Source organism: Argentina silus, assembly GCF_951799395.1.
Source record: "Argentina silus genome assembly, chromosome: X".
NCBI classification, from domain to species: Eukaryota; Metazoa; Chordata; class Actinopteri; order Argentiniformes; family Argentinidae; genus Argentina; species Argentina silus.
Genome location: NC_139653.1, coordinates 17,234,057 through 17,251,008, shown reverse-complemented (window position 1 = coordinate 17,251,008; position 16,952 = coordinate 17,234,057). Strand labels below are relative to the sequence as shown.

Below are 16,952 nucleotides of genomic sequence, written 5' to 3'. Positions count from 1 at the left end.
AAAAACACTTAACACAAGGCATTCAAATTGCTTGGGTACAGAAATGGAATTCAATACAGATACAACAAAACCCTTTTTTTACAAAGACAGCAACACGGCCACCTCTTTCCACTCTATCAGACCTGTAGACATTGTAGCCATCAAGGATTATATCAGCATCCTACAGTCTAGTCACTGAGTGAGTGCAGTCTAGTCACCGAGTGAGTGCAGTCTACTGAGTGCGTGCAGTCTACTGAGTGCGTGCAGTCTACTGAGTGAGTGCAGTCTACTGAGTGAGGGGTCTGGAAGGGTCAAGGTTGTCTGTGTTTATATTCGCTTAGACTCCTCTGTATTCCCTACCTGTCCTTTATTTGAAGGTGCAAGACAATGACTTATTGCTTTCTCTCACTTTTCTTTTTGTAACAGCCTCACAGGACTGAGTCTTAGGGAGAACAAGACAATGACAAAGGCTACACACACACACACACACACACACAAACACACAAACACACACACACACACAGTGTCCATTTACTGGCAGCAGCTCTCTAACCAGTCATTGCATCACAGTCTTCACCTTGATTCACTGTGTAGCAGAGCAATCATTTGCCATTTCTCTTCTGTTTGAGAGCCCTAGTGCTGCTATGGGTGAAGGAGCGAAAGAGCTCTGTCAGCTCCTGGGTGTTGCTGGGGGAGGGGGAGGGTGAATCGGTGCGCAAGACTGGAACTCTCGGGCACAGATGAGATTATGGGTCCTGCTCCTGCTCGCCTGTGACAACTATGATCTTCATCTGGGGACACGTGAAGGGCAATGGCCTTTTTATCTCATTAGTATTCAGTGTCGGCGCAAATCTACATTTACTGGTTCATAATAGTTCATAGTTGCCACTGTATGTCCACAATGTTTGCACTAAATATTACTTTGGTGGTTTTTTGATTGCTGGAAATAGAACAAATGCTAGTGACTCATGTTTGCACAAGGTTTTTGGTTTACAGTGAGATATTCACAATTCTTTATCATCTGACACATTTTTCAATGTTCTTAGATGTAATAGATATAGCCCTCAGGATGCCATCTTCTCTCTTCAGAAAATGGGCTTTAGAGGAATAGTGTGTGAGAAGATTAAGCAGAAACCCATGGGCCTGACACAAGCTACTGAGCCCAATTAAGTAGATGTCTTTTATCCACCAATGGCACTGAATTAAATGAGGTCTGATGTGGTCTTGTCTGCCTCTATGCATACATTTGCCTCTCACTCTGATCAGCTCTAAATATGACTACTCAAAGTGCATGCAACTTACAAGCGTCATGGAAGATTCATTATTCTTGCGCTCTGCTTTCCTCAATATTGCACTGCATCCTGTTATTCAAAATCCATGACTAGATACTTGTCAGAATATACTATTAAGGGTGTGATGAATATTAGAGGGAATGAAGGAAGTGAATCAAACGTGCAAGTAAATAAAAGGGCTGTTGTGACAGGTGCCAGGCAGCTCAGCCTGTGGCAGAAAATGAGCTAAACGAATAACTGTACAGGTCTGTTGTTATATTGGTGGTCTCCTGGGTCTGTTGTTATATTGGTGGTCTCCTGGGTCTGTTGTTATATTGGTGGTCTCCTGGGTGTGTTTAGATAGATGGCTTCTCCTGCTCATCTGATGACCACCACCTAACCACAGTGATTCAGTGTGCCCTCCCTGGTGCTGTTACGATATGCCACACCCGACTCAGTGTGAATTTATGACTTGTTTCAATTGTGCTCTCCAAAGGCTGCAGGAGCCCAGGAGTGGAGTAATTGTTAGTCTAGAGGTAGTTATAAATCAAAAAATGTCTCTCATCGTCATTATCTATTAATACTGTGCTACTCTTCTAGTGAGTACCGAAAACTGCCAGAACTTGCCTGTTCTTCCTTTCCCCAAAGACCAAACGATGTCTTCTGAAAGATGCAAGTGAAGAGAAAGCTCTTCAAAGTTGTTTCGGTTGTGATTGATTTACACATCCCTCTATGGTCTGTTGCGAGCACAGATTCTGACAGCTCCAGTGGAGGAAAGCACTCGATGCCTTAATTGAGCATAGTGCTTGGAGGGAAGGCGCTTCGATGCTGCAGGCGCAGAATCCACACAATTATGAAGAACTAATGACATGGAGAATCATCCATTATGTTTCCAAATAAGCCATAGGGGTTTCTACATTTAGCATTGCAAATAAAAGAGTAAATGAGTGACAAAGGAAGTACAGTAATTATTCTGGTTTGGAATTTGTGTTTAGATTAGCCTTTCATGAATCCTACCTTTAACCCCATTGTCCCACTTTCCCTCAGTTGTTACACATTCCTTTGAAACAGTCCTGTGAACATCATCATAGTAATCTCTCTCTCTCTCTCACTTCAGAACCAAGATGCTGAGGAAGTCATATATTACAGTCAACTGGGTAAGTGTCCATATTTTTTTATATTCAATAATTACAAATGAATAAGAATCTCAGTAAGACTTTCTATGTCGGCACACACACAACACATTATAGGCATGTACAGTATGATGCCTTATAATGTCTTCATAGTATATGTTATGTCAGTATGATAAAAATGTTTTCAACTGACAGAATATGGCAGATAATTGCTCAGGATCATTATGAGATAATATAAGACATTATAATGCAGTCATACTTGCTTGTAACAAATCCTATGAACAAATTATAAGTATTACAAGTATTGTGTTATCAGAATCTCTATTAACTGTTTGTGTCGGATTTCAGTTAAATCAATTAGCTTGGCTGGGCAACGTTAGCAATGCTGGGTCACATTTTGAGTAGCAAGGTTAGTCCTATAATAAAACAGGACAGTATCCCTTGCTCTTGGCCAATGGGTTGTAGTTTTAAGTGTTATAATGTTTGATATTCAGCTGTGACAATGCAATGGGAAATGAAGGTAATACAACATGACACAACAAACGAGAGGCTTTATACCGGTATATTGTACATGTATTGTCTTGATAACTGTATTTACACAAGCAGGAGAGGGCTATGCCATTATTCTCCAACACTTAAACAAGGTTTCAACCAGGCTACCACATTCTGTAGTGTAGTAGAAATGAAATCCTCTCTAAGGTTGGTTGCCATCTGAAAAATTGGTCCTGTGAATGCTTTAATGAACAGTGCAGAGTCAACAGGTCTCTCTGTCTGATGTCTTTCTTCTAGGATTTTCTGTCCTATTAAGTGATGAAGATACTTGTGGTATGAAAACCTTGGAAAGCTAAATTAATCCAATAAAGCTTTACTCTTATGGCTAGATGCGGCTCTACTCTTATTAATTTGACGGCAGAATTTCAAAAGTAGAGCGAGTAGAAAGATCTGATGTTTGCCTTTCATGCTTGAGAGAGCTCACACAATTGCAGAGTGCTTCATCTGAGAGTAATTTTCAGGAACCTGCAGAGGAGTTTGGAGCCGACACTCTGGACCTCTGCCTGTTGGTCATTCAACTGGGTCACCACGGAAACAAAAGGAAGTTTATAATGCCCTCATTTGGCACCTTAACAAAGTGGAAATGCACACAGACAGAATAAATAGAGCTATCTGGCACTGCCATAATAATTCCCTTTGTCACTCTAGGGAGGCAATGCTCGTTTGAGTGGAGGATATTGTTTGTGGGTTTGAATCTAAAAATTTATAAATGACAGCAATACATCAAGGATGGACATTCTTTGTTATAACATCTCTGTGAACATCAAAGGACAGAACCGCCCAATTTATTTTGTGCATCTATGGGTATCTTTTGGGGGAAAAAAACATTGGACAAAGATCAATTGTTGTGTGGCTTGCAGTGGCTGCTGCAAGCTTTGAGAGTTCACATTATCAGGGGGAATAGCGGGTGCTGAATCTGCACTGAGGGCAGACCTCAAAAGGGTATCTGTTAAATGTGTGGTGCAGAAACTTCATACAAAACCTGTCAACCTGGACGCATCCGCCTCCTCATCAGTGAAAATCAATGAAATGCTATTCTATCCACCTCAACCCGCCAGATGGTATGGGATGCAATTTATACACAACTAACATGTAAGCTCCTCTAAACTACAGAACACCTTCAACATTTTCCATTGTAAAAAAACCCGTTGTTTTATGTTATGTTGGTTGGTTGGTTGCAAGTATCTCACTACTTTTTGTCCTCCCATATGTGGGAGGTTTATTATCGTTCAGTAACATTGCTGTCAGATTTAGAGGTTTAGCACTGCTTGAGAAATGCCCTTTTGATAAATACTGTATGTGAAGCATGTTTTTAGAAAAGAAACCGTGGCTATGCTCTGAAATAACCTTTACATCCAGCAGTGTGCCCAGTTACTGGAATAATGAAATCTGCAGAATCTGAATATAAAGGCTGTCTGATTGTAAATCTGATTATGATAATAAAGATAATTAAGCTTGTCTAAGCATCGGGAGTGCTATTGTTCTTCCTGCAGTGACATCATATTCATGCTATGGCTGTTAGCCAAGCCATGAGATATCTCCTTCATGGCTCCCTAGGAGAGCTCACAAGATGCTGACAGAGGCCATACTGTACACCAACAACTCTCCTCTGAAACATGTAACAGGCTTAACCCTCCTGTTATCTTCAATAAGGCTACACACGTTATGGTCGGACCCAGTTGACCCAGTGCTCACCTTCAAATAGTCATTGCTTCCAAAATTGTATATACAGACCACATTTGTCTTATATTTATCCACTCGTTTTCATCATAAAACACACAATTTGCAACCATTTTATGCTATAATGGACGTAGTGTTCATTTTGAGTAGGCTTGCTTCAGCAAGTCCAACTATTGTTCTTGCTCATATTTCTTATTATGAGTGGAGTTACATCAGCAAGTTCAACTCTTGATACTCCAATTACTTATTTTTCTTTCTTTTTCTTTCTTTCAATAATATTATTATTATTATTATTATTATTATTATTAAGTGAAAGTTAAATAATAATTTATTATTAGGTGGGCTTGCTTCAGCAAGTCCAACTATTGTTCTTCAACATACTTATTATTATTATTTCACTTTTTTCACCAGCTACTCCTCCTACAACTTTTAAGCTATTCACACCAATCTGACTTTAAAACGTGCAGAGAGGTCTTTCTCTCTTTGCTATGACTTTTGGTTTTGATACCTAATTAACTTTTAAATGTTACAAACTTGAAAGTGTGCTTTTTAGCATGGAGGTCTATGGAAATCAAAACATGCCATTTTTGAACCACTGCCGATCTTACACCTTTTAAACTATTAACACCATTTCAACTGTATCAACAACCCTGATAAAACCTCTCTGATACCTATTAAACTTTTTTTAACTATTACGCTTTTTGTAACTCCAAACTCTAACATCCGGTTAACCAACAACTCTACCACTCAACCAACCAACTCTCTACCCACTGCATTGAGCTACCCCAGGCTATCTATCTATCTATCTATCTATCTATCTATCTATCTATCTATCTATCTATCTATCTATCTATCTATCTATCTATCTATCTATCTATCTATCTATCTAACATTCTATATATGACCTTCTAACATACTATCTATCATTCCAACCATATATCCATCTAACCTTTCAACTACCTAGCCGTCATCTTTTCACCAGTCACTATAGCTTCACTCATTATAACCCATGCAGATTAACCTCTTAATTGTTTTGATCTTTCTATACCTCCCCTCTCTCATCTATCCATTTTCTCTTTCATCTATCCATTCATCCATCCAATCAACCATCCCTAAACAACATATCTCATTTTTATTCAACTACCCAGAAAAATTAACCAACCCTGATAAAAGCTTTCTGTTAAACCTTTTAAACTATTAAGCCTTTTGTAACTCCAAAAACTCTCATCCGGTTAACTAACCAACTCTACCTCTCTCTACCACTCAATCAACCAGCTCTCTACCCCCTCCACTGAAGTACCCCTAGCTCATCCTATCTATCTATCTATCTATCTATCTAACATTGTATTTATCCAACCAACCAAACAAACCAGTGCACTTTTTAACATGGAGGTCTATGGCAACCAAAAGATACACAATTTTAACCACTGTCGCTCCTATTCACACCATTTCCACTGACGCAGCACTGTTACATATTTGCATGTCAAACTTGATCCCATTGTAATAAAATGTACTACTGTTAATTATTTCATGTTCCCCATCATCCCAGAAAGGGAGACAGTGTGAAAAATCTGCGCAGATATAAGTTTTGTTTTTTTCAGCTATATTAGCGAATCCTCACGTTAGCCACGTTACTTGTACCTGTACACGTCTCGAATATCAAATAAAAACATTTGATCATGCTCCAAAAATAGCTAAAATAGCTTTGTTGTCATGGTATCCTTTGATTATGATGCAATCACTTTACCAGCGGTATTAGCTTCAAATCAACTTTTAAATGCCCAGACTTGTACAACCTAAGTTGCTTTAAAATATCTTTTTCATACAATTTATACTTTTTGAGCTGTCCTCAAATTTGCCAGAAATCCTATTAATTCCTATAGCCATTCACTCTGAATGGGGATATTTCAAAATGTATCCACTTGCTCATATTTTAAGCTTGACAATTAAACTTTAAAATGTGTAGACTGACTCTACTTAAATAACTTCCATTCATAGTTATGATACTATTTAGACTTTTATAAACTTAAAGCCTTTTTAAGTTGCATTGATTAACATGGATTTCCATAAGGACCATTGGTGAACATTTTAAAATGCATCTCCTCTTCTATCGTTTAAGCTTCACAACTCAATTTAACTTTAAAATGTGTACTGATTGACCCTACTTAAATATTAAGCACGTTTACACTATCTCTCTCTCTCTCTCTCTCTCTCTCTCTATCTATCTACCTCTCTATCTATCTATTTATCTATCTATCCAAACATCCATCTAGTCCAAACATCTTTTCATTTGATCAACTACCAAAATAAGACTTTGCAAGCCGACAACGTTTCTTGAAGAACTTCCTTTTGTAGTTATGATTATTTCTTCCACATTTTCCTACCACTAGTCCTTCTACAACTTTTAAGCGATTCACACCAATCCAACTTGTAAAATTTGCAGAGACCTCTAACTCGCATTTCTTGTATTAAACTTTTTGAAACTCATTGTATTTTTTAACCCTTTAACGCCTGATATTGCCACAATGTCTTTCAACACCTGGTTAAATGTCTGTACGCGATGAATTCACAAAAGGAAACTACTGTCTTGAACAAGAGATCCTAGTAAAGAGTTTTAGCACAGCAAGTGAAATGATTTCCTCTCAACCTCCCTCTCATATTTTTCACTTTAGCGGATTGTTGTAATTACACCAATATAAGTTTTCTCTGAAAAATGGCTTAAATCACAAGTCAGAATACAGAAATTCTGCTCCCCCGAAAGAGTCTTGTATGAAATGCTCATAAGATTGTGTTAATTTTCTAAGAAAAATCTTCATTTTTGGCGAATGTATAGTCTGTTGAAACGTTAATGTAACATTGGCCGTTAAGGACTGTAATCACACGTTCATGCTTTGCATAGACTTATAATAAAATAATATTTTTGTGGCTCAAAAGCTGAATGTAAACTTACATTCAGCGTCTGAATCCCCTCAACACACATATACGAGAGTGTTAACTGCATATATATGCATTAAAAAAGCCATAGAGACATGCATATAGGCAACATTGGATAACTATTTGTGAGAGTGTTGAAATTGTGTTATTTGGGGTCTCCTTGGCCAGTCCTCATCATTGCACTGCTCATGCAAGGACAAATGGGTCAGGGTATCTAAGGGTTAAACGATTAAAACCTGAAAGTGTTTTTTACAATTTTAACATAGAAGTCTATGTAAACCAAAATATTTCATTTGTGGACCTCTGCTGCTCTTACACCTTTCAAGCTTCACATCTATCTATCTATCTATCTATCTATCTATCTATCTATCTATCTATCTATCTATCTATCTATCTATCTATCTATCTATCTATCTATCTATCTTTCCAACATTCTATCTTTCTAACCTTCTATCTGGCTTTCCTACCCTCTGACCAACTTGTATACATCTGTTCATCCTACTATCTCACTTTCTTTCCACTACCTAGCCCCATCATCCTTTCTTCTTATCACCAGTCACTACAACTTTACTTAGTATAACCCATACTAATTAACCTATTCATTTTGTTTATCTGTCTATACAGTACCTCCCCTCTCTCATGTATCCATTTACTCTTTCTTCCATCCATCCATCCATCCATCGGTAAATTGTATCCACTACCATAAGACTCTCACTTTCTTTCAACTACCCAACAAATCAATCTATCGTCCAAACCACCTTTAAACTTTTTGCACTACCAAAATAAGACTTTGGAAGCCCACAAAGTTTCTTCTGGAACTTATTTTTCTAGTTTAAATTTGCTCTTGGGATAAACAATTTAAATGCTGACTTTATGTCTTTGATATGTGTAATAGCATATCTTGTGGGACCTGGGACCATTCTATGTTTTCAGTAGGCACTCTTACCTGACTTTCAAGGGGGGATGGGGAGTGGGGACCATTCAATATTTCCATTATTTTACATGAACACCTCACTTTCAGGCTGTGAGGAGGTTTCCTCTTCATCAGAGGATGAGTCCTAATGGGCAGAGTTCACTTCTACATTGTTCTCGGTCTCAGAAACCTCTTCCTCAATCTAACTGTCATGGTCAAAGAGGCTTTATAGTGTCTCACTGATGAAAGTCTTTTGCTCATGTTTCAAGAGAGAACATACTGTTCTGTTGTACAGAGTGAGTGAAGGTTGGGTAGGACCCTGCTTGTATCAAATATGTGTGATATGAGAAAAAGATGGTTCACATACTGTATTCCTGTCTGTCTGTCTGGCTGTTTGCCAGTCCAGTACAAATATGTGTCTGTGTGAGGGAGGGTCTGCATTAGCAGATCTGTGTGTGTGTGCGTTCATACGCACATGCTGTGTGAGTGTGTGTGCAGATATGAGAGAGAGAGAGATGAAGGGGGATGAGGAGTGATGGAGGGAACAACAGAGAAGTTTATTTTGTGCAAGAACACAACAAACCCTATTCACTTTAGCTACCGGGTCAAATTGACCTCGAACATCATCTATAGTATGTAACCTTTTTCTCTTTTATTAAAATGTTATTTTTTTATTTTGTATTAGTTCATTACCCCTAGCTAGAGGATTAGATGAAGGTTCATACTGAAACAAATAGAATAAATAGCATTTCAGTGATGTCAAACTTTAAAATGGGTCAATTTGACCCAAAACATAACATGAGGGTTAAGGTAGTCTAACATGTTTCAATACACTATACATCTTCATCAGAGCACTGTGGGTGTACTTGTCAAAAGTGCTAGCCTGTGTGTTCATCTCTGGAGGGAAAAATAATACACTGTAAATCTCTTTTCTCGCTACTCTCTCTTCCCACTCAGCTGGCCTGGGGTTTATTTCCGAGATCAAGACAACACCAAACACTCCTACAAACATGAAATTTTAGAAACACTGCAAAAGCTTTCCCCCACGTGTCTATGTCCACTGTGTTCTCATCAACAATGCAGAAACATGCAGTGTCTTTAAGTGCTTATGATCATGTTGACTTGATTCCATATTATTTTAAAGGTGTAGTTTAAAGGCAAATGATGGGAGTGAGGATTTGGAATCTGTTAAAACTAAGTTGCCTCTGGGTCCTGAATTATTGATGCAAAGTAGGAGGTTTAAGGCTGCCTTCAACACTCATTAGTCTTTACCAGAGTTGTCCATGGAGACATGGACTGCAGCATTTATAATGAGTGTGATTAAACTAGCTTGCAGACCCACTCCGAACTTCAGGTGTTGAATCTGGTCCGCTTTTTTGTGCCCATTACTAGGAGAGAATCGTAATGAGGTAATTATTTTTTGCCAGAGTAGAGTGGCCTCTCTCTCTTTCTTGCTCTCAACCCCTCTCTGTTTCCCTTCCTCTCTATCCCCCACTCTCTTTTTTCCCTCTCCAAATCACTGAGGGATATTTATGACACTGACCTTTCCAGCCGTAAGCTGAAAGTTAAACACACCGTGCTTTCTATTGATCCCAGTGCAGAGCAATTAAAAATCTGTATGAATATGAGAGGGAGGTTGAGAGGAAATCATTTCACTTGCTGTATGACACAGGCTGGTGGCACATTGGATTGCCTTCGGTAAATTTAAATTCTTTCCATTTCACTGAATCGAACACCCTGCAGACTGAAAGTTGGTTATATTAAATTTGTACTTTTGGATAGAATATCCCTTCATGCCTGAGGATGGGTATTAAATTGTGGCTCTATCTGGTGTGACGGTCATGGCTGATTTGGTCAGAACACCGCACCGCTCAATGCTCTCCTGTGTGTTCCATCTCTGAGCTGCACCATTTGGACACACCAGGGGTGGGGTGGATTTTTACGGAGAGGGATAAGTCCAGAGCGCCTTGTCTAGGGGAGCCCAATGATGTGAGTCATTGGAGCGCGGGAGGTTCTACACCGACACAATCAACAGCTGGGCAAGGAGGCAGGCCTGCCGCTTATGGAAATTAGTTATTGACAACCTCACTCGTCTCTGCTGATGGCTGGCGATAGAGTGCTCTGCATCTGCAATGACAGTTACATCGTTCTCCACAACAGTCTAATGGCCTCACTTGTAGAGTTTTGCCATTTTCAGAAATGCCAGTTGTATGTTTTTGAATGTAGGTGTGTAGATGTCCTGGGGCAAAGTGAAGGGTTAAGTGACAGTGGCTCCCACACACCTGCTCTGTGACGTTGATGGAGATGACAGAGCTACCCAGGGCCCCTCTGTATATTCTGCCCCTCTGCCACCCTGCTCTAAGGAAGTGTCAGCGTGGCTTTGTGCCAATGAGGTGACAGCACCACATGGCCAGACCACCACATGCACACAAAAACAAAATGTAGCTGTATTTGAGCATGCATGTGTGCACAGTGCATACACACACACAAAACACACCACTAAGCTTGTCCTGTATAGTATGGTGAACACACTAGCTTTGCTATATTTATTTCTTTTTACGTCTCCCTCTCACACACAGATTCTGCATTAGTTGTGAATATCAACCTGCAAACACATACCACTACTTCCTATAGCTTGCCATTGAGCAGATGATAGTGTTGGAAGTGTGGATCCATACAGTACAATATGAGAAAAGCATCACAACAGAGAGGGGCAGAATTCTCTGGTATCTCATTTCAGGCAATATATCTCAAGGCAGATAGTCTTTTTATGTATGGAGTCTGTGGAATACAGAATGAGGAAGGGTGGATAAACGAACATGCTCACTAGCTCTATGATCAGACAATGGCCAAATATAAAATACAATAAATCATCCGTAACTGTTTTGACCAGAGCCAGGGCTCCAGTCCTATCTCTCTCACCACCGTCTTCCCCATTCAGCATGGCTTCAGCTATTCCACTCAGCCAAGAGGCATTATACAAACATCTTCCTTTGTCATTGAGATGCTTTGTGGTGTCTTTAGCACAAGAGTTGCTGTTTCAAATCTGTGCTCTATAATTCAACAGATTTATCGATTGCTTACTTTACCTGGGAAGGCCAGCTTTGGGTGGCAGGGTATTAGAATGTACAATGGTGATCATGGCTGGAGGGGAGAGGACAGGGAGTGATGGAGATTAGGGGAGAAGGGGAGAAGGGGAGAGTAACAGGATTACTCATTTTACCCTATTCCACTATGATTAAAGGGATGTGCACAGACTTATGTAAGGGCAGGTGCTTTTCCCCAAAAAGGGCACAATGTGGGGTTGGGGGCAAAAATGGAAGTACCCACGTCCCTGATTAAGATGATTCGTGGGCAAACTGAGATAATTGCCATGGGTGCTGAAGCCGAACACAAACAAAATCGAATTTAAGACAACCTTCCTCTTCGTAAAACTTTTTTTGCTAGGATGCATAGAACATTAACTGCAGCGATCTAAAGACAACAAGTGCTCCTAGTATTGAGTGACTGAAGTGACTGAGACAGCGTGGGCTGCAGACAATCGGCTCTCACGGCTCTTTGAACTAGCTGTCATTGTGACGTTGTAGGGGCGGGTCTCGTGCACATACTAATACTTCATTTGTGAGGAGATTTGAGGGAGATACGAACCTCCAAAATCAAGTAGGCAAATCCGAGCTACCGTTTCACTGAGAAACAAGCATTTTATTGTATTTTTTTTAAATTGTATTTAGAAGTGCTAGACGGCTCTAGAGCCGAATGTTTGTTTATCTGGCTGACTCATCTCTTATGTGGATGTATGCAGCATTTCTGTTTGTATGCTATTACATTTTTGGTGAGTTATTTTGAAGCTAGCTTTGTAAAATTGTTAGCAACTCTACTAAGCAAACAGGTCACTTTTTATAGCTTGCAAAATACAAATTGTGCTAGCTCAAGCAACATAATTTTCTTACGTTTGTATTCTGAACAGACTTGCTGCATTTTACCACAACATTCTACATGGCCAGTTTCATCTAGTCTCGGCTGTTATCTGTACCTGCCGGGAGCTGACAATGTGTGCACTGCTTGTGGTGGCTAAAATGGAAGGGATGTAACATGTAAACAAATTATATAATTGGTTCATTTGATTGAGTTTTACTACCCAGAGCATGCATCCTATTGGAGTATAACATGTCGTAGTGACACATAACCTCTTAAGTCACACCCATCAAAAACAGAGCATTTGGGGGAGAATAGCAGGGCTAGATTTTTACACAGAGTACTGGAAAGCGACAGAAACCAAATGTGATATTTGGGTGATGCTAATTTGATCTGTTGAAGACAAAATTCTAACCAAAACACTGGAAATTATGATTTTCACTTTCGTGGGCCTCTAAGGGTACAAGACTGTGTCCAGAAATAGCCATCATCACTGTCGGCTCATCACTGAACCTTGATTTGATACTTTTTAATAATATATTCAGGTCTAAAATAACAATACCGTGTTATTATTATAAATATTACAAATTAATTTTGTGATTAAAAACCAGCACGTTTTCAGTTAATTCATAATTGTATGAGTGTTTCACACCTGTTGTTTGACATATCCACTGTTATCAGTCTATCCAGAGAAAGAGAGAAGTCTGTGTCTTGGGCCTTCACTCCTGTACGGCTAGATATATGCAGTTGATTGCTAGATGTATGCAGCTGATCACAATTTAATATTTTGGCGATGATTAGGCATGCTGGAGAGAGGCACCAGTGCAACACGGCCTCAAGGGAAATGTAGAGCTCTTCGCTGGTTACTAACTTCTACGTTTTTTTGTGCACTTCTATGACACATATATTGTCAGGCTTGACTGACACTGGTTAAAGACACAGCATATTATTGGCCCGGGAGTGTGATTTAAACCAATCCCGTATAATACAGGCTGGAAATCCATTTTATTAGGAACAGAGAGGACAGACATACACTTCTGTGCAGGGTTCATAGTTTGAGAGACAGGATTTCTGTGCATTACATATATTGTAAGATGGATTGATGAAAAAAGTTATTTTTTGCCAAATTATATTAGTTATATTTGATTGAACATAAAACATCTTAATGTTTTACATCTCAATTGGAATCATGGGGGTAAATGGGGCTTAGATTCAAGAGGGTTAAACCAAACCCATTAGTGTGGAGCACAGGCCAATGAAATTACTTGATTAGTTTATTTTTTTTACCCCAAGATCTCCTCTGCTTTGACATCAGGGACATATTATCTACACAATGAGAGATTGGCACACTGCTTATCTGATGCTTGCACTAGTCTCAGGCAGCTGCTATTATTGCTGTACTATCAGGCAGTTGAAGGGGTGGAATGGCACCTGGGGCTTTAGAATACACACACATAATTTCAGATGCTCTGTTACACACACACACACACACACACACACACACACACACATATTTAAGCAGACTCAGCAGAAGGTGTGAAAGATGTGTATTCACTCTCTAAGCTGTGCTCTCAAAGGAGGCTGTTGGAGATGGACATGCTGAGATTTAACAGGTAAATCCCCCCTTCACCAGAGCCCGAAGATCAATGGAGCCTTGTGGTGGGGCAACAGGGGCTGAGACGCATCCACCAACACTAAATTAAAAATATATGATACTGATACAGTGTTTACCCCTAAACCCACACAGGGCCATTATCACAGCCCTGTGTGGGAATGGGTTCAAGTGCTATAATTGAAGAGGAGGCAATACATCCAATCTTGCCCGTGTCAGCTCTTTCCCGTCTTTTCTCTCACTGTCTCTTTCAGTCTCTCTCTCTCTCTCTCTCTCTCTCTCTGTCCCTGTCTTGTTACTTCTGCACAACTATTCCCAAGGGTCAATTACAGAGCTTGTCATCAGCCATGGTGACTTGTTTTTTGAAAGACGGCCCAGTGTTATTCAGCACAATTTTAAAAAGCTTTATAGAAAAACTCCTGCAGATAATCCTAATTTATGATACGCAATACTTCCTTTATGACTACATTCTGTCGAAATATGTAAGCAGCTAATTAAAATGTGTGGAACTTCAGGAAGTGAGAATGAATTGGCACCGGGCTCCCATATTTGTTTGAGCCGAGACTAATGTGAGACTGTGTACAAGACCCAGAAGGCTGCATAACTCATTAGAGGGAGTGCCAGTCCTACTCATCATGGCTGAAAAGCCTTGGCATCTCTCCTGCTTCCTCCTTCATCTCTCCTGCAGTCTCTACACCTGCATGTGGCCTGCTGTACTTTGACAGTCCTCTGTGAAAAGGGTTCCATGTTTTCACAAACCTTTGAGCAACCTGCTGTATAAATGTCATTTTGATGTGGAAGACGTTATAAGATTTGATTTGGTGGGTGTAATTCCATTGAACAGTGCGATAGACAAAATTGCACACATTTTTCACTCCCTTAATCCTTAGGCTTGGTTTTTATTGTATTGGCAATTGTGAGCAATAGAGAGCTTCTGTACGGTGCACTTGTGGTACCAATGTCATTCGTCATAGAGGTCCATCATATCTATTCTGTAAATGGATTCCGCAAGAAGCCGAACTGCATTAGCTACTTTGTTAGTTACAGACAACTTACATTAGTTACTTTGGCCCATAAGATGACAATGATGATTATGTAAACGTGTCAGTAACACTGAGGTGGCACACTCTCCTAAGAGTGATAGAGGTAGTTAAACAGACATTGTTAAGCATCTACACCAAACTATCGACCGGCTCCGTGTTAGTCTTAACCTCATTATGCACTGGGGATACTCAATCATATTTACAATGCAGCTCTGTCCCTCAGCCAGCTGGTCTATTTGCAGTGTCAGCAATTTGTGTGTTATGCCACTGCATACCGAAAACTCATCTGACTGATAATCATTTAGAAAGTTCCACAGTTTGGAGGTTGATGTTTACAGACTCCATCACTCTTGCCAAATTAAGCTCTTGATGTGAGTATCATCGCCAAGCCAATGATAGAGGTCAGAATAAAGTAGCAATTGACAAGGTCTTTGAAGTGACCACTTTCATAAGGGCTGAATGTCTCACTCTGGCCTCGTCTATACTTGACACCTAATCAGACTTCTGTTATCTGAACATGATGATCATTCAGATCACAATCCAAAGTATGTGCGTCCACACCTAGTATTAAAAATTAAAAATGGGTCTACCATGCCCACATTGTGTGTGCATTTAAAAAAAAAAATCCCCTTGCTGTATTTAATAGGCTATATGCACTTTCGGTGGCCAGATTGCGTCTAGACTGAATAGAAATCAAAATACAATGCAAGCAAGGTGGTTAGCCCCAACTGTGACTTGGATCATATTGTTTTTTACATATGGATGTTTTATGTGCAGGCTATAACAGACCGGTAGACGGCGGGGTGGGTGTGACTTAGCTTCAGAGATAGTATCAGGCTAAACAACGACTTAACGATTCAGGCTAAATGATGCGGGTTTGAAGACATTTCTATGTGTAAATGTACATACAACATCCAAATATTAAAAACATTATATGATCCTCGTCACAGCTGGGGTAACGGTGGTCAGTCAGAGTGTGATCATCTTATTTAGATGACAAGTCAGATTTAAGTGATGTGTAGACAGGCCTCTGATCTAGTTCTCAGGAAATATTGTGATCCTAATTCTCAATGTATTTGTGTGTGTCTGTGTCTGTGTCTGTGTCTCTGATTTGAGGTCTTCTGCTCTGTGCTGTGTGTTTCAGACCTACGGGAGGTAGTGTTTGTCATCCAGAGCCAAAGTAACACCTTCCATGTGAGACGGGCGGAGAGACAGAGAGCAGACCTGCTCCAGCAGGCAGAGAGCTTCACACAGGTAACAGCGCCACCCAGTGACTCTGAGACACACACATACATACTGTATGTACACACACATAGCTATGCACGGAGCAGGGATGTTTGATAAAGGTGGAGAATTCTCCCCAGTGTAAGGTTTTTGAGAGATCGTTTTGAGAGAGGTGTTTATGATAGTCAATGTCCTGTTTCTGTATTACATAAAAGTTATAAAAAAACCTGCTCATTTCTGATTCTTGATGACAAATTTGTCAACAAATAAGATCCTTCATTCTTCATAAACTGGTGTAATCCATTCTAATTGCCACTTGGTGTCAGCATTGCTTTTGAAATATGATGGAATGGATTCTTGCTTGAGATCATACCCTTTCTGAGAAGGGAGAGCAACCGACAGGTATATAATATTGTTTGTGTAGTTAATGTTGGCCATTAGTGCTGAATTGGTGGTTGCCTTCATCATCAAAGTAAATTATGCTGGGATTTTCTGTTGATCTTTAAGGAAAACATAAATGCAGGTAATACTGTGCTGGCTTTCTACAAAGACAATTCTCTCAGAGTGTTTTACAACAAGAACAATACTAAACAATAAATACAATACAAACATATGAACTAACACCGAACCAACACCCCCAAAAAGCAAGCCAAGGGAAAAACTCCTGAGAGGGAAGAAAAACATAGAGCACATTGG

At 39.7% G+C, this 16,952-nt stretch overlaps 1 protein-coding gene across 1 annotated transcript in view; it reads left to right on the top strand.

Moving 5' to 3' along the window:
• Window positions 1-16,952, top strand: part of b3glcta (beta 3-glucosyltransferase a) — a 68,881-nt gene that overhangs the window by 14,486 nt on the left and 37,443 nt on the right. Inside the window, exons 3-4 of the mRNA XM_083696319.1 lie at window positions 2,368-2,407; window positions 16,177-16,286. Of these exons, the coding sequence (XP_083552445.1) occupies window positions 2,368-2,407; window positions 16,177-16,286 (150 nt within the window). The remainder of the gene's footprint in view (window positions 1-2,367; window positions 2,408-16,176; window positions 16,287-16,952) is intronic.